Source organism: Octopus bimaculoides, chromosome 6 (genome assembly GCF_046866305.1).
Source record: "Octopus bimaculoides isolate indiv1 chromosome 6, ASM4686630v1, whole genome shotgun sequence".
Taxonomy (NCBI): Eukaryota; Metazoa; Mollusca; class Cephalopoda; order Octopoda; family Octopodidae; genus Octopus; species Octopus bimaculoides.
Genome location: NC_142933.1, coordinates 94,363,585 through 94,384,800, shown reverse-complemented (window position 1 = coordinate 94,384,800; position 21,216 = coordinate 94,363,585). Strand labels below are relative to the sequence as shown.

Here is a 21,216-nt window from a genome sequence, read left to right as displayed (position 1 = left end):
AAACCATTTATAATCATAAATATACAGGGATTAGCTTGAGTTGCTTCTCCAACATACTGAAAATTTAGAAATAGCAGTCAAAGAACTACTGATTCCAAACTACAAATTTTTTCTCTAATAGATGGCGATATTTATGGCACACACAGAACAAAAAACAGAAGAGAAAAGCAAAAACAAACCTGCCTTTAGTTAATTGGGTACGACATTTCACGGTTAAGGGTATGAAGTTACCCTATTCCGATCTTCAGCCTCAATATTCGAATAAATTTGAAAGTGTCTAATAAAACTCACGTGAATTTTGACCATGCGACATCAAGACCATGTGAGGCAGGCACTTACAAATTTATCGGCTAGTGAGTTCAAAACACTTCACTCCAAAGAATCTATTCTATGTGCGTCACAAATAGTCCCGTATGAAGGGATTACGGTTTAACCATCCAACTTAGAGGCATCAATATAAAATATACAGATATAGGGCAGGGAATCGTCAATTAGTAATAAAATTAATAATTAACAATTTTGCCAAGTAGTTCAGTATGAAAAACCTTTATCGGTAAAACCATTTATAATCATAAATATACAGGGATTAGCTTGAGTTGCTTCTCCAACATACTGAAAATTTAGAAATAGCAGTCAAAGAACTACTGATTCATATATATATATATATATATATATATATATATATATATATATATATATATATATATATATATGTATATATATATACATGAGTGTGTGAGTGTGTGTTCTTACGTAGAATAAATTAATTAGAATGCATTGCAGTTGTTATGTCGTGTGGTAAATACTTGTGGCTAATTAGTGAAAGATTTGAGTGTTGCTTACATACAATTAGGAATACTAACAAGCAGTTCAATGCTTAATGATATACAGTAACCTGTTTCCATATACTTAATTAGTGGTTAATCAAATACAGCAAATTAAAAGCTTTTATTTCAGTCCAGTTCTGATCTTTGCTAGCCTTTTGACCTTTAGTTTTTATTTACTATAAATATTGGTTGTTCTCTTGCAGAGACAATTAAGAATTTGAATGGGTTGTTTTTTTAATTGTTGTTTTAATAAGTTAGAAGAGGAAAAAGCAAGGATCAAAGCTTTTGTTGGATATTCAAGACTAACTTGATAGATTTGGTTGTTGTTCTGTTTATGAAGGCTGACAGCATTTATTGGGAAAATATTTGTGGAGATGAAATCTCAGACTGTTTGTAAGACTGTTGTGGCTAAGTGTTTAATGTAGGATCTGGGAGGTGTAATACAATATGAATAGCAGGAGATGAGGAATATGGAACATTGAATGGGCCTGGTTGAAAATAGCATTATAACTTGTAAGTTCATTGGAGCGGAGGCTACTGTAGCATCGGCAGAGAAGAAACAGTCTAATTGTGGACCAAATGGTTGTGATGGGTAGTGATGGCAGCATCAGTGACAGAGTTGACAACAGTGTTGTTTCATCCCAGGTCCCAATTAGAGATGTATGGAACGCCTAAGTAGGTAAACTTATGTAGGAAGTTTCCATATGCAGGAGTGGCTATGTGGTAAGTAGCTTGCTTGCCAACCACATGGTTCTGGGTTCAGTCTCACTGCATGGCACCTTGGGCAAGTGTCTTCTACTATAGCCTCAGGCTGACCAAAGCCTTGTGAGTGGATTTGTTAGACAGAAACTAAAAGAAACCCGTTGTATGTGTGTGTGTCTGTGTGTCTGTATTTGTTCCCCCAAAATCTGAATGCCAAAGGGTTAAACAGACTCATGACAAAGGATGTTCCAGTTGTAGCAATTTTGCTTTCTTTTTTTCTTTTTTAAATTATCAGAGATTAATTTGTTCTATGTACCCTCTTTACGATAAATGAGTGTAATTCAGATGCCATTTCTAGCAGGTGAAGTGGGTGAGTACACAAAAGCTCCTCGATAATCTGTAAAAGAGGTTTGTTGTTTATATGTCTCTCACAACCTTGGAAATGTCAAAAGAATAGAATCAAAAAAGTTGCCCTTCTTGAAAATGGAACATACTTTAATGTATGTGTGTGTGTTTTTTTTTTAATGTGTGCTTCCATAATTTGAGACTGGTCCCTGTAGAGAGAGAAAGATCAAAGAGTTGGGTGAGGATAGGAACTAGGATTTGATGTACAATTTGCAATTTGTATTAGTTTATTTTATAAGAACACTTTATAAGACTTGTCCGATGCTTTAGTCACTTTTGATCCAGCTAAGAGTGTCCATATAGTTTTGAATATGAATTATATGTGAAATAGTAACCAAGGAAAGGGAAATGAAATGATTAATATCTTCTAAATGATGTAATTTATTTATAGATAGAATATTTTAAAGACTTTTTTTTTTTATTTATATATTTATTGTGGTTCAGAAAATAGTTTGTCAAGAATATAATGTTATGTTTCAGCTTGGTTTAATGAAAGAGTTAAATAGTTGGGTAGAAAACATTTAAAAACAGATTTATTTCCGATTTTATGAGTCAGCGAAAAATGGCAAAATAACTTTTTTCCTGTATATTTCCTTTTAGATATGTATGTGCATGAGTGTGTGTGTGTATGTGTGTGTGTGTGTGTGTGTGTGTGTGTGCACAGATATTTATTCATATCGTCATCATCATTTAATGGTCATCTTCTGTGCTGGCAAGGCTTGGACAATTTGACAAGATCCAGTGGACCAGAAGACTGGATTGAGCTCCAATGTTCGCTTTGGTATGGTTTCTATAGTTGAATGCCCTTTCAAATACTAACCATGCTACAGTGTATTGAGTGGTTTTATTGTGACACTGACAATAGCAAGGCCTCTGAATAACTTGCAAGACAGAAAAAAAACAACCAAAAAAAAAGGTCCCTTGATTTAGTAGTAGAGGGTAATGTGGTTTTATGTCAGGTTTTGAGATGCCAAAGAGGGACAAGTACAGGCCTCTTGTTATAGAAGAGATACATGACTACCCTGCACACACACACACATTTGCATGTGCATGTGCATGTATGTAAGTATATGCATACAAACAGTTTTTATAGTTTCTGGCCTTCAAATTTCATTCACATAGTATAAGGGCCAACGTACCATGTTGTAAGATTGAACCTGAAATCACATAGATATTAAGCAAATTACTTAACCACAAAGTTACACCTGTGTGTGTGTGTGTGTGTGTGTGTGTGTGTGTGTGTGCGTGTGTGTATACACACATGTAATATAACACATATATGTATGAACACTCACACGCACATACATATACACATATATATATATCTATAGACACACACATACACATACGTACATGTATATACATATATGCATGCACATGCACACTCACACACACACACACACACACTATAGGCTACAGGTCCACTGTCCTTTTACCAAATTCCACTCATAATATGACTCAGTTTTAGCTTTTTATTATTAAACTTTGTTTTTTCTTTTTTCTCTTTTCTATTTTCATGTATGTTATTGGTCCTTTATATTTTGTTTGAATCAGTAAATATATAAAGAAAATCTATTGAAGTTTGTAGACCAACCCAGTTTTATATAGTCTAAATGAAATCATTTTAGCATCAGTTGTTTTTGATGCTCCTGCATTGCAGTTGATCATCATGGGAAAACCATTATGACTGTTTCAAATTGATTATCGCTAGATTCTTCAAACATTCTGTCTGTTTGGTGTTAGTTCTCTTTCAACAATGAGGCAATAGTTTAACCTTGGCATCTGGTGCTATTTTAATACTAGGCTGCACTATTTTTGGTGTTGACTTTCTATCCTTATGTTTTGCCATTCAGTATATATCTTCCATGATGAATCATAGACCTTCCATAACTGTCTCTCCAAAATGATTACCCTGTGTAAAACGATTTTTGTTCTTGAGTAGCAACTGTTATTTTACTATTTGCCTACCGCAAGAAAGTATGAAAAATTGCTAATATTTTCTTCAAACTTTGCTTTTACGATATTTATTTAAACCCCAAAGACTCCCTCCCAATATATGGCTATAGTGCTTCAGATGCACATATTGTCAACCACTAAGGGACATGTTCAAGTGGTCATAGTCAAGCAAGTGACAAGCAAATCTGCAGTTTTGAGCAGAATATTTGCAATAATGATATTTCTGCTTCAGCAACTCAGCACTGAGTCTGTCTGAAATGTAATGGAAAATAGGTAAGTTTCAAAATATTGATGTCCAGGCCACAAAAGCCAGGAATAGTAATTTCCTTTGATTTCTAGATAGAAGCAAATTGGAAATAGCACTTACTCTCTTTTTTACTCATTTCTTGTTACAGTCATTTCACTGTGGCCATGCTGGAGCACCGCCATTAGTCGAGCAAATTGACCCTAGGACTTGTTCTTTGTAAGCCTAGTACTTATTCTATCAGTCTCTTTTGCCGAACCACTAAGTTACGGGGATGTAAACACACCACCATCGGTTGTCAAGCGATGTTGGGGGGACAAACACAGACACACACATACATATATATATATATATATATATATATATACGACAGGCTTCTTTCAGTTTCCGTCTACCAAATCCAAATCTTATATGGACCTCACCGAGGGCCCTATGAATAATAATGTTCTTTTATATATATATTTAAAATATATAATATATATGTATATAAAATGATTTCACTAAGATAGAGCGATATTAATAATCAGTTGTTAGAACTCAGTATACTTATGCTTTAGAATTAAAGTGTTAGGCATGTTTGGAGTGTAATATCAGTTAATGATTTTTAATGGCTCTGATGAAGGTACTGTGTGTTGCATAGGCACTCAGCTCTGAGTGCATTGCTTCTTATAGCAGAAACAACTGTAAGCTAATGAAGGTGACTGCATAAATCTTGTTCTTTTGACATTCATTAATTGATATTACACACAGACATGCATACACACACTCTCTCTTTTTTTTCTCTTTCACACTCTCTCTTTCACACTCTCTCTGTCTCTCTATTTCTTTATCTCTTTCTCATACAAACACACACATCTGCAATATATATAATAGCAGATGCCGGCTATCAGTCATAATGATAGCCATCACCTCACATATACACAACTGATAAGCTTGCACTTTAGTAATGAATGGCTGAATCAACAATAGACTACTGGAGTTTCAATTTCATCTCTTTTGATTTTAAGTTAAAAATATACTTGGCTGATGAAATGCTAGAGCAGCAAAATCTTTCTCAATCACACCCTAACAAATTAAAGACTCTCTGCATGAGCTAAAAATGCTAGATAGGACAGCCAAATCTTCCTCAGTCACACCCTACTGTCTTAAAAAAAAAAAGAAGAATTCTGACATTGGATGGTCACAATTAAAAGGCTTTTTATCATAAGATTGCTTGATCAAATAGCTACAAATCCTGGAGTCAACCAATGCCTTGTAAGTGTGTTTGCCAGACAGAAAGTGAAAGGAGCTTAAAGTTAAAATCCACACTGTCTGGACTTTTAAGCTAGCTCCTGTGGAGAGCTAATTGGGCCTTTGGCCCCAAATAAAAAGACCAATAATAATAAAGCATTTATTGGTACCCTACCAATATGGTATTCTTCTAACAATGTGGTGTTACTTTAAATTCAGTTTAAGTTTTAAAAAGTTGTAAGTTCACAAATTTTTGGAGTTCTTTTAAAATTTGAATTTTCAACTGTTAGCCTATAACATATCCTCATCCAGAGCTGATCCCAATGCTGGATGTTCAAGAACCAAATGAAGGCAGATTTTCAATCTTGGTTCCAAAACGGTATAATATGTCAATGTAGAGCAAATGTAGACTGAGATACAAGAGTCTCGAATGGACAGAATTTCGCATTTATTATTATTGACGAAAACATAAGGAAAATAAATACTTGGAAACAGGTGAGGGTTGGTGACAGGAAATGCATCTAGCCAGAGAAAGTCTGCTTCAACAAATTCCATTTGACCCATGAAAGTGTGGAAAAGTATACGTTAAAATGATGAAAGCTGTGTGGTTAAGAAGTTTGCTTTGTAACCTCTTGGTTTCAGGTTACTTATCTACCATAGCGCTGGACTGATCGATGCCTTATGAGACGAAGTGGTTGGTAGAAATTTGCATGGGAGACCTTTGCATATATATATATATGTATATATATGTATTAAGCACAAGCATTGATGTGTGGTAAGAAGCTTGCTTCCCAACCACATGGCTCTGGCTTCAGTCCCACTGCGTGGCACTCTGGGCAATTGTCTTGTACTATAGCCTCAAGCCTTGTGAGTGGATTTGGTAGACAGAAACTGAGAAAAGCCCATCACACACACACACACACACATATATATATGTATGTATATATTTGTGTGTATGTTTGTCCCAATACCATAGCTTGACAACTGATGTTGGTGTGCTTACATCCCCTTAACTTAGTGGTTCGGCAAAAAAGACTGATAGAATAGGTACTAGGCTTACAAAGAATAAGTCCTAGGGTTGATTTGTTCGACTAAAGACGGTGCTCCATCATGGCCACAGTCAAATGACTGAAACAAGTCACAAAAATGTATGTGTATATGTGCATGCTCAGATGTTACCATCTGAGCAAAATGATGATATGATGTTTGCATTCCTTATCAACATTATGACTGACTTTTCTGCACTTTCAAAGTCCCTGGAGAATAAAAAAAACAAAAAAAAAAACCTTTCTTGAAGAACCAGTGAGGAGTGATAACAGGAATAGCATCCAGGTGTGAAATGTCTGAAATAAGTTCCCACCTAACCGATGCTGGTATGGAAAAACAGATGTCATAAACTAATGAAGAAATGATGTGGGAAAATAAAAGTGCTAAAATTACTGAACATAAATTTATTCATTCGTACCAAGATATTTTCTTCTACTTTCTTCCTTTTCTTCTTTCTTTTTTCCTATTTAACAAAAATCAATGCAGTAAACTGTAAATTTGTTTTTATATATAAGTTATACAAATATCAAGGTTTCTAAACTGTGTCTCCTAACAAACTTGAACCATTTCTCTGTTATTGATTAAGAGTTTGAGTCAGTCTTTTTCTTTTTTTTTTTCTGTTTAAACATCAGTTCTTCATAATAGTAACCATGGAAAAAAAAAATTACCAAATTTACATTTCTGTTTGCTTTAAATTCATTAACAATTTAATTTTACTCTTTTACTTTTTTACTTGTTTCAGTCATTTTGACTGCGGCCATACTGAAGCACTGCCTTTAGTCGAACTAATCGACCCCAGGGCTTATTCTTTGTAAGCCAAGGACTTATTCTATCAATCACTTTTGCCAAACCGCTAAGTTACAGCGAAGTAAACACACCAACACCTGTTGTCAAGTGATAAAGCGGGGACAAACACAGACACACAAATACATACACATATATTTATATGTATATGACAGGCTTCTTTCAGTTTCCATCTACAAAATCCACTCACAAGGCTTTGGTCAGCCTGAAGCTATAGTAGAAGATACTTTGCCCAAGGTGCCATGCTGTGGGACTGAACCCGGAACCATGTGGTTGGGAAAGCAAGCTTCTTACCACATGCCATGCCTGCGCCTGATAAAAAATAAAGTAACAAATAGAGAAGTTATTGAAAGTTAATTCTTGTGATGATACTAAATATCAAAATTCAACTGTATGTTAAGTTTTCTTTTTTGTTATCATGGTTATTAATACTGTTGTAGTGTCCCTCAGAGCTATGGTTGAGATCTGCTGGATTAAACACTACAAGGTAGTGCCCCAGCAAGGCCAACAAATAAAAGAATTGGTCATGCTGGTCCAACATGGCCAATTGTGTTCTGCTTGTATTAGTTTAATGAGTAAAGCATATAAAAGAGTAAACAGGTGTTGTGTACCTTGGGCTATATTACCCAGTGTGTTGTCCTCCTTTATCAATTTCAAGATATCAGGGGTGAGTGTGTGTGATTTTGGGGAGATTTTTGCTGTTATTTCTAGCATGCCAACTGGTTGACCATGCAGAGGCTCCCTCCCTGGTTGGCTATTTTCGTTGTTTATTTAGCGATCGTAACAGACTCTTTGATTCCCTTTAGAATAAATATCACATGCAGTCTGAGTACACACACAGTGGTCTCTGTTGACACGGGACTATTTTTTACATGCAGCAGATACACACAGTCCTAGCTAACCCCTAGCCCCCTCCCATCACCTTCGTTGGTTGTTTCCGGAAGACTGCTGACATTTTCTTTTGTATCTTGAAAGCAGCTATGTGTAAACAACAATGTCAATGGATGATGGTGGTGGAGGTGGTGGTGGCAACGGAGGTGGATGGGTGGTAATTAATCACCTCACATTCCTCAAGCAGGTCACACTGAACCTACCCAGTTTGCTGTGTACAATGGCAATTTTGATCAATTAATATTACTTTAGAATTCTGAATTAGTGAGGGAAGATCCAAACTCAGAAATCTTACTAATAATTTCAATGTAGGTTTACAGTACAGGATTAGATAATGAGAGGATTAGATAATGGTTTATTCATCACAAGATCATTAGATAAAATCTTTGTATTATATCCTCAGGTAATCAACCCTTGTTTATTATTTTAGTTCATTTAGGAGAAAAGTATTACATATGATCCTTTCCAGGGTTCCAGATTTGTGGAGTGGAAAGACGGATTTTATCTGCAGTGTGAACATTTGGTTCAAATACTTGCTACAGATAGGAAACTACTGAAGGCCCACTAGGACCAGATGATGGTGTTGATCCAGATGATGGTGTTGATCCAGATGATGGATTAGGGTCTACCCCCAAGAAGGGTTTTGTGCTTTCATATTGTATCTCCATCTTAAAATCTCACTCAAAAAGTTTTGGTTGACCATGGGGTTAGAATACATTTCCCAGGGTTCTGTGTAGCAGGATTGATCCTGAAAAAGTGAGTTGCAAAGTGAATTTCTTAAACCTTAGATTCATGTCCATACCAACAGCCATGTTTTCACTTATAGCCTTGCCAGCACTTATAAATATGCCTTCACCAATAGTCATGTCTACACTCAGCCATGCCCTCACTCATAGTAATGTCTTCACCTATAGCCTTGCCTGCACTCATAGATATGTCCTCATCCAGAGTCATGTCTGCTCTCAGCCCTGCCCTCACTCATAGCTATACTCCCATCCCTTGCCATATTCATACCCACTGGCATTCCCTCACCCATAGCAATGTCTGCTTCCATAGCTATCTAGCATACCCTTAACTGTTCTTGAACTCATTAATTTGAAAGCTCAATTTCTTTTGGTTTTTATCTTTTTTTGTAATGTTTGCATGTGTAGGATAATATTTCAGAGAAGTAAAAGACCTTACCAGTGTTGGTGCCATGTAAAAAAAGCATCCAGTCTGTTCTGTAAAGTGGTTGGCATTAGGAAGGGCAGCCTGCTGTAAAAGCCATGCCAAAATAGAGAGTGAAGCTTGGTGCAGTCCTCTGGCTTGCCAACTCCTGTCAAATTGTCCAACCCATGCCAGCATGGAAGACGGATGTTAAATTATGATGATGATGTTGATGAAAAGAAGGATTTGTTTTTAAAGATTTAGAAAAATGTTTTGTTGGCACTCTGTCACTTACGATGTTGAGGGTTCCAATTGATCCGATCAACAGAACAGCCTGCTCGTGAAATTAACGTGCAAGTGGCTGAGCATTCCACAGACACGTGTACCCTTAACGTAGTTCTCAGGGATATTCAGCGTGACACAGTGTGACAAGGCTGGCCCTTTGAAATAGAGGTACAACAGAAACAGGAAGAAAGAGTGAGAGAAAGTTGTGATGAAAGAGTACACCATCCCCTGCTGGAGCCATGTGGAACTTTAGGTGTTTTCGCTCAATAAACACTCACAATGCCCAGTCTGGGAATCGAAACCGCGATCCTATGACCGTGAGTCCGCTGTCCTAACTACTGGGCCATTGCGCCTCCACTTTAGAAAAATATTTACACATTAAATTACAAATAATGTAGGTTTAAATTATTAAATTTACTTTTTTTTTTTTGTACTATTGATTATTCAAAATCTTGTTCTAGAAATGTTTACCAAAAAATATAAAACACAAAGAAACAAAACTAACATTAACATTTCTGTGAGCCCTCTAGAAATTACATACAGTTCCATTAAGAAGAAAACAAGGCATTTTAAAAATATTTAATTAATCAGAGCATGAATGGAAGCTGCATATCTCATGTGGAACTAAGTGTTTTCTTCACTCATCTAAAATTCCAGGCTTTAAGTCTAGCATAATGATGTTTCTTGATATCTGTAAATTTCTTATAACCAGAAACCTATGTTTATAATGATTATACATACATGTTATATATGTATGTATGTATATCATCATCCTCATCGTCATCATCATTTAGCATCTGTTTTCCATGCTGGCATGGGTTGGACGGTTTGACTGGAACTGGTAAGCTGGAGAACTGCACCAAGTTTCAATCTGATTTGGCGTGGTTCCTATGGCTGGATGCCCTTCCTAATGCCAACCACTCCAAGAGTGTAATGGGTGTTTTTCACATGCCACTGGCACGGGTGCCAGTTACGTGACACTGGTATCAGCCACAACTGTGCTTTCACTTGGCTTGATGAGTCTTCTCAAGCATAGCATATTGCCAACGGTCTCAGTCACATGACATCACCTACGTGTGGCCCAACATTCAAAGGGTGCTTTTTACGTGCCACCAGCACATTGATTATTTAGCCCTTGGGCAGGGGACCAATTCACATGATATCGTGCCATGCCCACCACATAAATGTGTGACACATGTCTAGAGGCAAGCCTATCTCTGAGTCTTGTATGCCTTAAGCCTCAATACTAGGAACCTTAAAAGGTAATGTCACCTCGGGCCAGATGTACCTGAGGGTAATCATCATTTAACGTCCGCTTTCCATGCTAGCATGGGTTGGACGATTTGACTAGGGACTGGCAAACCAGATGGCTACACAAGACTCCAATCTGATCTGGCAGAGTTTCTACAGCTGAATGCCCTTCCTAACACCAACCACTCCGAGAATGTGGTGGGTGCTTTTTACGTGCCACCAGCACAAGGGCCAGTCTAGCAGTACTGGCAACGGCCACGCTCAAATGGTGTTTTTTTACGTGCCACCTGCACAGGAGTCAGTCCAGTGTTTTGTTCACATGCCACCGGCACGAGGCTCCCTTAAATTCCTGAATTGTCAAATTGGAACCTCATTGCTGGTTGCAGTTACATAACAACATAGAGATTATTCCTTTATCATAACTAAACACTCTGATGCTTATTTTGGTCATGCAAGAATGAAAAAATATGCTAGCAGACAATATATTTTTGAATCTATATATTGAAGAATATATAGAAAGAATACAACAGACTAATGATACGAGGATGAAATTTAACGGTCAATACTTGTAATTACATAAACAAACCAACTTACAGACAAATATTGATGTATTTCTATGAATATATTAAAGATTGCGAAGATTATAAAAATAGGGAAGAATATGAATTGGTGTAAACTAAAAAATATATAAAAAAAACATCAGTGGTGTTTGTAAGTGTATGTGCTTGTACATGAACATGTGTTTGTGTATATAAACACACGCATACATATTGTTAATTGGCAGAAAGAAGTAACAAAGTCAAGAGCAGAGAATTTTGCCTATGTATGAAACTGTTAGCCCTTGAGTCATTCTGTGTCTTCTGTCAATAAACTATACACACACACACAACGTAGATATTTTAAAATTTTGTATTCATATAGAGTTTGACGAGCTATCCACAAAGCTTTGGCTTTGTGGGTGTGAATCTTTGGGTAACTCTACATAAAATTTAGTTGTAATAATTACTGATCTATTATTTGGAGCATGCTTCTTTCTGATATATGTTTTTTATTAACTCACAATATATATATATATATATATATATATATATATATATATATATATATATATATATATATATATATATATACACACACATATATATTTATTTATATATATATATATATATTTATATATATATATATATATATACATATACATATATATATATATATATATATATATATATATATATATATATATATATATATACACACATATATATATAGGATGCAATGGGTAAATTGTCACCATTTTATATTTTTAATTTCACGTATGCAAATTGTTTGTTTTTGATTTTGTTGACTACACAGTATTGTAGGGTCAGTTTGGCACCATCTGTGAGAAAAACAGCACCATGATGCAATTCACTCTGCCAGAAATCTGGAGGAGGTAATGTTGCCTTGGGTCATGAGGGTGGCTGCTGGAAGACCCTATGTGTAGCAACAGGACCCTGCACCATACCACACAAGCAAGAGAACCCAGTCATGGCTATCAGACAATTTCTGTGACCACATCTCCCCTAACATCTGGCCACCTAACTCCCCACACTGCAATCCCCTTGGTTATTATGTGTGGGGTGCAGTTGAGCGAGAGACCAACAAAACTCCTTCTAACACCAAAGATGAACTGAAGGCAAGGATTATGGCAGCATTCACCAACTTAAACAGAGAGACCATCCAGAAGAGTTGTAGGCGATTCTGAAGTCATCTGGAGGCCATGGTTGAAGCCAATGACGATTTTATTGAATAAATTTATTCTTTAGTATTTCAAGATATTTTTATGTAATTTTGGTAGATATATCTGTTAAAATGAGATGTTATTTTCATTTGTGTGTAGTATAGGTAACAATATATTCACCACAACCTGTATATATATAGTTCATTTAAAAATGAAATTTATCTCATGACTCTAGTTTTATGCTCTCTGATCTTCATGTGTGTGTGTGTGTGTGTGTGTCGACAGGGTACAATGACAAAATGAAAACAATAAAACTGCATGAATTGAATCATCCTCTCATGAAATAGTCAATATAACAGGTTGTTGTTCCTCTAACAAAGCATGCTTTGTGTTGTTCTCTCTCTCTCCTGACCCCGTGACTCAGCAGACACATACATGTACCTCTCCTTTCAGTCATCCCCCTTTTCCTTAAAATGGTGTTTCCTCTCTTTTGTTTCAGTTCAATAATACAAATCTGTCAGGTTTTATTGTCCCATGCTCTAGAGTTGTTCTCTCTTATGTTTGGATTTCATTGAGTGGTCTTCTCTATTTGCATTTCAGTTCATTTTCTTTGTGCTTGTGTGTGTGTGTGTGTGTGTGTGTGTGGTTTTTGTCTCTAGTTACCCTTGGCATCAGTAATAGTTTTCTTAGCATGCATAGCAAGCAAAGCTATACCTTGGTAGATCACATTCTATTCTAGTGGAGGCTTCTCCCTCTCATACTTCCTCTCCTATAAACGAACTAGCATTAACCCTCTCATGACAATATTCCGAATGACTGCTGCCTTTGTACTAATCAAGAATTTTGGACCATTTAGTTAAACAGTCATTTTTTTTCTGTTATAAAGTTGACATCAGGCGGAACTTAACGTAAACAGTCCTTACTGAAAATTGGTGGAAGATTTTAATTTAACCCTTTTGTTTTCATATTTTTGTTGCTATACACTACCTTTATTTCAACTGATTTTAGAAATACTCTTTTACTTGTTTCAGTCATTTGACTGTGGCCATGCTGGAGCGCCGCCTTTAGTCGAGCAAATCGACCCCAGGACTTATTCTTTGTAAGCCTAGTACTTATTCTATCGGTCACTTTTGCCGAACCGCTCAGTTACGAGGACGTAAACACACCAGCATCGGTTGTCAAGCGATGTTGGGGGGACAAACACAGACACACAAACACACACACACACACACACACACATATATATATATATATATATATATATACATATATACGACAGGCTTCTTTCAGTTTCGGTCTACCAAATCCACTCACAAGGCTTTGGTCAGCCCGAGGCTATAGCAGAAGACACTTGCCCAAGGTGCCACGCAATGGGACTGAACCTGGAACCATGTGGTTGGTAAGCAAGCTACATAACACACAGCCACGAATAATTTAGTTAAATAATTTTGTTAATTAACCAATTAACTCATCATTTGTTTGATTAATCTATCAGCTAGATTTGTCAAAGTTATTTTGTTTCCCAGACAGACCAGAAACAAACTTGGAATAGAGAAGGCATGTCATTGGTGATGTTGCAGATGGCGGTGAAAGGACTTTGACAAACCTAGTTAATTTTGTCATTATTAAGATGCTGTGTGAAATTTAAATTAACATGAAATTTTGATGGGAAAATATAATTTAGATAATTTTTAAAACAGGAAGTTGTTGTCAAAGAACCAAGGATGAACTGGTAATTAAAAAGGGTTAAATATGAATAATTTGAAACAATAATTTTCTTGGAGTGGCTGTGTGGTAAGCAGCTTGCTTACCGACCACATGGTTCCAGGTTCATTCCCACTGCGTGGTACCTTGGGCAAGTGTCTTCTACTATAGCCTTGGTCCGACCAAAGCCTTGTGAGTGGATTTGGTAGACGGAAACTGAAAGAAGCCTGTCGTATATATGTATATATATATATATGTATGTGTGTGTATATGTTTGTGTCTGTGTCCCCCCAACATCGCTTGACAATCGACGGTGGTGTGTTTAGGTCCCCGTAACTTAGCGGTTCGGCAAAAAGAGATCGATAGAATAAGTACTAGGCATCCAAAGAATAAGTCCTGGGGTCGATTTGCTCGACTAAAGGCGGTGCTCCAGCATGGCCACAGTCAAATGACTGAAACAAGTAAAAGAGAGTAAAAGAGAGTATCATAGAGTCAGAAATAGTCTCAGATGGATTGGTAACAAAAGGGTTAAGTTTTATGAATTCTTGCAATTTAGAAAATGCTGCAACTATTTTGAGGCAGAACAAAAAGTCAAATAAGGCTGATTTCAGAACGATTTTTTAAAAACTCTTTATGACTCATTGTAGATGTTCAGCAAATTTTTTTTCCTTCTTTGGTATTGTTCTTTATTCTTTGTTTGGAATGTTTTATTTCTCCTTATTGGGTAGGTAGTTTTACGTGTATTATTATTGACCTTTATTAGGTGGCTTTCTTGTGTCAATATTGACCTTAGTCAGAGACAAACATTTGTAAAATGTCCTGTATTTTAATAGTTACACAGCTGAAAGGCTGACAAAAAAATCACGTGTTTTGGAGTTACAGCATTATAGAGAGTTGATCTGATTTAGAATAGGTTGGCGTCTTTCAGTTGTATGTAATTGAGCAAAAACCCATCTGACGAGAAATGAAGAATAAACTTTGAGACACTTTTATTGGTGTTGTCAATGCTGATGATGATGATGACAAAAATGGTGATGATAATGATGATGATGGGGGTGATAGCAATGATGATGATGTTGACAAAACTTGAACGACATTTCCTTTTTAGGGGTGGGTTATATAATGTCAATTCTCCCACGCATGCAAATAGGTTCTAATTCCATCTTCAAAATCTAAACATCGCAGTGAGTGAAATTCTTGAAGCTAAAAGTAGGAAATGCTGAAATGAAAGCTTTGCAACATTTGTGACAACTTAGATATTGAAAATTACACTAGACATTTTTCCCATCCATATATAGATACATTTATATAAATGAACATTAAACGATGATGATGATGATGATATATATATATATATATGAAATAAATTCAAAAACGGGGATATATATATATAAATGAACGTTAAACAATGATGATGATGTTGATGTGTGTGTGTGTATATATATATATATATATATATATATATATATATATTAGAAAAAATAATAAGGTACTCAGATATCTGGATGGTTGTACATTTACAGATTTTTATTAATATGTCACATGTTTTTATAAATTAGAGCTTGCATCTATTCACCAGATTCTGTAGAATCTACAAGAATAGATGCAAACGCATCTATTCTATTATTTTTCATGTTCTTAAAACTGGACTAGGCTTAGGCATGGCTGGGTGAGTGAGAAGTTACAACCATTTAGTTTTGGTTTCAATCCCACTGTATGGCACTTTGGACAAGTGTGTCTTCTATTATAGCCCTGGGCCAACCAATGCCTTGTGAGTTCAGTGGCTGGAAACTGTTTAGAACCCTATCTTATGTGTCTGTGTGTGCAGTATTATGTTTTTTCTTTCATCACTGACAACCAGTGTTGGTTTGTTTATGACCTTGTAGCTTAGCAGCTTGCCAGAAAGACTTTAATATAAGTACTGAACCAATTTGATTGACTAACCTTTCCAAAGCAGTGCTCCAGCATGGCTGGAGTTCAGTGATTACAAGTAAAAGAATAATTGAGTGTGATCAGCAAAAAATAAAATGGTGTGACATATGCTATACTAATGGTGGGGAAACCCCTCACTCAGAGGCAAAGTTTTACCCAAATTCAAATTTTAAATCAACTAATGATGAAGTCTCTAGATGAAAAACCCAATTTAAAGACCTGAATAGCAATTTAATATAAATTACGTACCTATTAATTTCTAAAATTAAAGATTCATTATTTTTCTCAGTACAGGTGCACTTTTACAGCTTTTCATGAACTTGTAATTTGCACTAAAAAAATAGGGTTCCAAACCTTTGTGCCAAACAAAGGCTTAAGTGGGTCACATTTGAGTCTTCTGTTTTTAGACAAATCAGTGCAGTGTGCTTGTTTATACTCTTAGTAATCCAATATTTGGCATTATAGTTAATCCATTGATTTTCTAGTGCACTGTTTAACTCGGATAGCTGATGCAGGTGGTGGCTAAATTGATAGGACGACGGCCAGTTCATATCCTGTCTCCAGTGCAGCATTGTGTCTGTGACCGATATATTTAGTTCTTGATAGAACTATGTATATTGGTCAAACAGGTATTTCAGTAGAAGTGATTCCGTGTTGTAAGAAATGGTATTATAGCAGAATGAAATAGTATTATGCTTTTGTTTTTGTTTTTTCTTTTGATCAGTGTCTTCTACATAAAACAACGAATCCCTGCTATAACAGTTCAGTCGCCTATGAAAGGGAGATTTATCTCTAATCTTCCTTCGTCACAAAAACAAGAAATTATCCAGGATCTAACCCAGTGCTTCTCCACCAGGGTCCATTTAACCCTTGGGGCCCACAGAAGTTTTTGTTGTTAAAATTTATGTGCAGTAAATTGGTTATACTTTTACGATACTCAAAATATTTTAATTATCTTTTTTTTATGCAATTCCTAACAATATTTAATTATAAAAATATAATAGAATTTTTTAAACACCAAATGACTTATGAGGGGCTATAGATAAAAGGGGTCCTTTGATAAAAAAAAAAATGGTTGAAAACCACTGATCTAACAGATCCATATCCTTCAGAAGGGGTCAAGCTTAGCCTTAATTTTAATAAGTTTCTAATAGAATAATAATTATAATCCATATGGTTTCTAATTATCATTTACTTCATTACACATACATTAATATGAAATAAGAAGGCGGCAAGCTTGCAGAATCGTTAGCACACCGGGCGAAATGCTTAGCGGTATTTCGTCTGCTCTTACGTTCTGAGTTCAAATTCTGCCGAGGTCGACTTTGTCTTTCATCCTTTCGGGGTCGATAAATAAGTACCAGTTATGCACTGGGGTCGATATAATCGACTTAAACCCTTTGACTGTCGTTGTTTGTCCCCTCTATGTTTAGCCCCATGTGGGCAATAAAGAAATGAGTATTTCATCTGTCTTTACATTCTGAGTTCAAATTCTGCCTTTCATCCTTTCGGGGTTGATAAATTAAGTACCAGTTGTGTACTGAGGTCGATCTAATCGACTGCCCCCCCCCTCCCCAAAAATTTCAGGCCTTGTGCCTAGAGTAGAAAAGAATAATATGAAATATTTCTATAATCTAGCTAACTAATTATTTTGATCAGAGACTACATGTTAGACTTGAAGTAATTACATATTACATTATGGAAAAACCATTTTAGCCATTTAAGAACTCATAAATAATGTCATAGTGATTCTATGTTTTTGTTTATTTTTTGAGATGTTCAAATTTTTGTCTTGTATAACCTGGTCACTGATTCAATACTCCTGACACTTTTGGAAACTAGATACCGATGAGGTTTTATTGGTCTCAAGAGTGTATTTTACTTGCTCTTTTTGTGTCTTTGACATGGCACCAATAAATGTTATGGATTGTTTGATCTGGGCTGCAATTAGTCATTCTTAGGTTCAATTCCTCTGCATACATATTTATATACATAGAGGAATTATCAATATATGAACCTAAAAATGACTAATAGTGGCTCAGAACAAAAGGTCAAGCAAGTATACTGTAGACTCTTATGTTTGAAAGGTCAGCAAAAAATAAAGAAAGAAAGAAAGGAAGGAAGGAAGAAAGGAAGTGGAAGAATAAGGTTTATAAAAACAAGCCTGCAACTGATTTTCAAACACTTGCAGTGGATTTTGCAAATGGCCAAGTTGTAGAGGCGCTATGAAAATCCTGTCACCTCAAGAAATGAATACAAAATGAATATAACAGTTTTCATGTATTGTTAAATAGCTAGCAACTATATTTCTGGTAAAACATTAACCATAAGCAGTAGAGTAGTTTTTTTTTTTTAATATTTTCCTATTTTTTTATTTATGCATTTTATATCACATTTTGTGAACAATAGTGCCATTAGTTATAGAATTAATTTCGACAGCCAGTCACTAGCTCACTACATTTACATTTTTACCACAATATCAAGATTGGACAGAACAAATACATGTTATTATAGTTTGGAAACACCGGCTTATTGTGGGATTTTTTCTCAACAATGCTCTTTCTTAGACAGTTGCCATTTTATAACTGTTATTTTTCTTTCATTTCCTCAAAGATGAAGACTGCCATACTATCTTATCTGTTCTACCTTTCAGAACAGTATGTTACACAAGTCAAAACCACTTTTTCAACCAATTTATCATTCTTCTGTAACTTGTTATTCAACAACATGCTTAATATTCTATCTAAGCAATTATACAACAATAATATTCTGTAATTTGCCAAAAGATATTTTTAGCAATTTTCTTGATATTCAAAGAAAATGATATTAAAAATTAGCTGATTGTTAATTTTCAGTATAATTCACTAATTGTTTTTTCTACTCTGATTGATTGATTTGGGGATTTGGGGTTTGAAAAATATTGTGTATCGTACTTGTTTATAACATAATCTCGAGCGTCAATTTAACATCCACTTTTCCCTGTTTACCTGGGTCAGACAGACCTTATCAAGTCAAATTTTCTATAACTGGATGCCCTTCCTGTCACCAACCCTCACCTCCTGTTTCCCAGCAAGGTAGTTTCCTCGATGGCCAGATAGATTCATGCAGAGATATTGGTGATGAATAACATTGCTTGTGTGACAGAAATAACCATTTACAACTGTCACATAATGTCAGGACAATGAGGTACAAAAACACATGCACACACACATTTATACAATATAGGAAGGACATCCAGACAGAAACTATGACAAAACAAACAATTGGAGCCTGGTGCAGCTCTCTGGCTGGTCTACTCCAGTCGAACTGTCCAACCCAAACCAGAATGGAAAACAACCATTAAATGATAATGATGATGATGATGAGCTTCTTTTAGTTTCCATTTACCAAATCCTCTCACAAGGTTTCATTCATCCTGAGGCTATAGTAAAAGATATTTGCCTAGTGTACCACACTGTGGACTGAACCAGAAACCATGTGGTTGGAAAATAAATTTCTTAACAACACAGCTGTACCTATAAGCTGTCTCAGCCTCAGCACAAAGAACATCCAGTTCCTCATTAACTGACGGCTGTAATGGCAGTGAGTCACATGTCTCAGGTAAAAAAAAAAAAAAGAACTGTGATGTAAAAAGCCTTGTATTCGTCATTTGGTTCACTTCCTTATTATTTAGTTTCTGTGTTATTAATATTGCATATGTATATATGTACGTGTGTATATGTATGTATGTGTATGTGTGTGTATATATGTGTGTGTGTATATATATATATATATATATATATATATATATATATATATATACACACACACATACATATATATATATATATATATACTCATACATATATGCGTATATATATATACACACATATATGAATATATATATATATATATATATATATATATATATATATATATATATATATATGTATATATATACACACATACATATATGAATATATATATATATATACACACATACATATATGAATATATATATATATATATATATATATACATACATATGTATGAGAATATATATACACACACATACATATATGAATATATATATATATATATATATATATCCAAAGTTTTAAATTTTTACATTTAAGAAAGAGATTTGACACCAATATCCATATCAATATGGATATATATATATACACATGCATACATACATACATAGATATGTGTGTGTGTGTTTGTGTATGTATTTGTGTGTGTATTTATATATACATGGGTGTGCAATTAAGAAGCTTGTTTTGTAACCAATTGGCTCTGGCTTCAGTCCCATTGTGCAGGACCTTAGGCAAGTATCTTCTACTATATCCCCATGCTGACCAATGCCTTGCCAGTGAATTTGGTTGCCATAGACTGAAAGATGCCTGTTGGCTCTGTGTCTTATATGTGTATGTATATGTATGGGTGTCCCATTGTCTTTTCATCACAACAATCTAAAACAAACATTTTTCATTTTCAATCATCCATGAAAAACATGTCTAGCCATGGAGGAATATTACTTTGCTTGAAAACAAGTGAGGGTTGGCAACAGGAAGAGCATTCAACCATAGAAAATCTACTTCGACCAATTCCATTTAATGCATACAGGCATGGAGAAGTGGACATTAAAATGATGATGGATGGATGGATAGACGTTGTGTATATATGTCTGTATATGTATGTAAATGTTTATATTTATGCATTACATAAATATTAATGGTTTCTAATATTAATATTGTTGTGTTTCTGTTGTCATTGCAGGTAGATATGCCAGTATTTTTCTACATTGATCCAGACTTTGTGGAGGACCCGAAACTGGAAAACATCGACACGATAACACTGTCATACACATTTTTTGAAGCCAAAGACGGGCTTAAATTACCAATGCCTAACTACATCACCAGTTAAAAGTACACTTCCATTATGCATACACCTTTGGCAGTGAGTTTCTGCCAACTGTACTTATGTTATTTACGATGTTGTTTTAATTATGGTTTATATTACAGTATATGAGAAATAATTATCTGCTACCCATGGCATGATATATGAAACGAGTTATACTTTTTACTTCG

At 35.2% G+C, this 21,216-nt stretch overlaps 1 protein-coding gene across 3 annotated transcripts in view; it reads left to right on the top strand.

The window, feature by feature from the left end:
- LOC106869477 (cytochrome c oxidase assembly protein ctaG) overlaps positions 1 to 21,216 on the top strand; it is a 216,635-nt gene extending 195,419 nt beyond the window's left edge. For all 3 annotated transcript variants that reach the window (XM_089354324.1, XM_089354326.1, XM_089354325.1), the window contains one exon: positions 20,906 to 21,216. In XM_089354324.1, the coding sequence (XP_089210450.1) occupies positions 20,906 to 21,052 (147 nt within the window). In that variant the 3' untranslated portion in view covers positions 21,053 to 21,216. The remainder of the gene's footprint in view (positions 1 to 20,905) is intronic.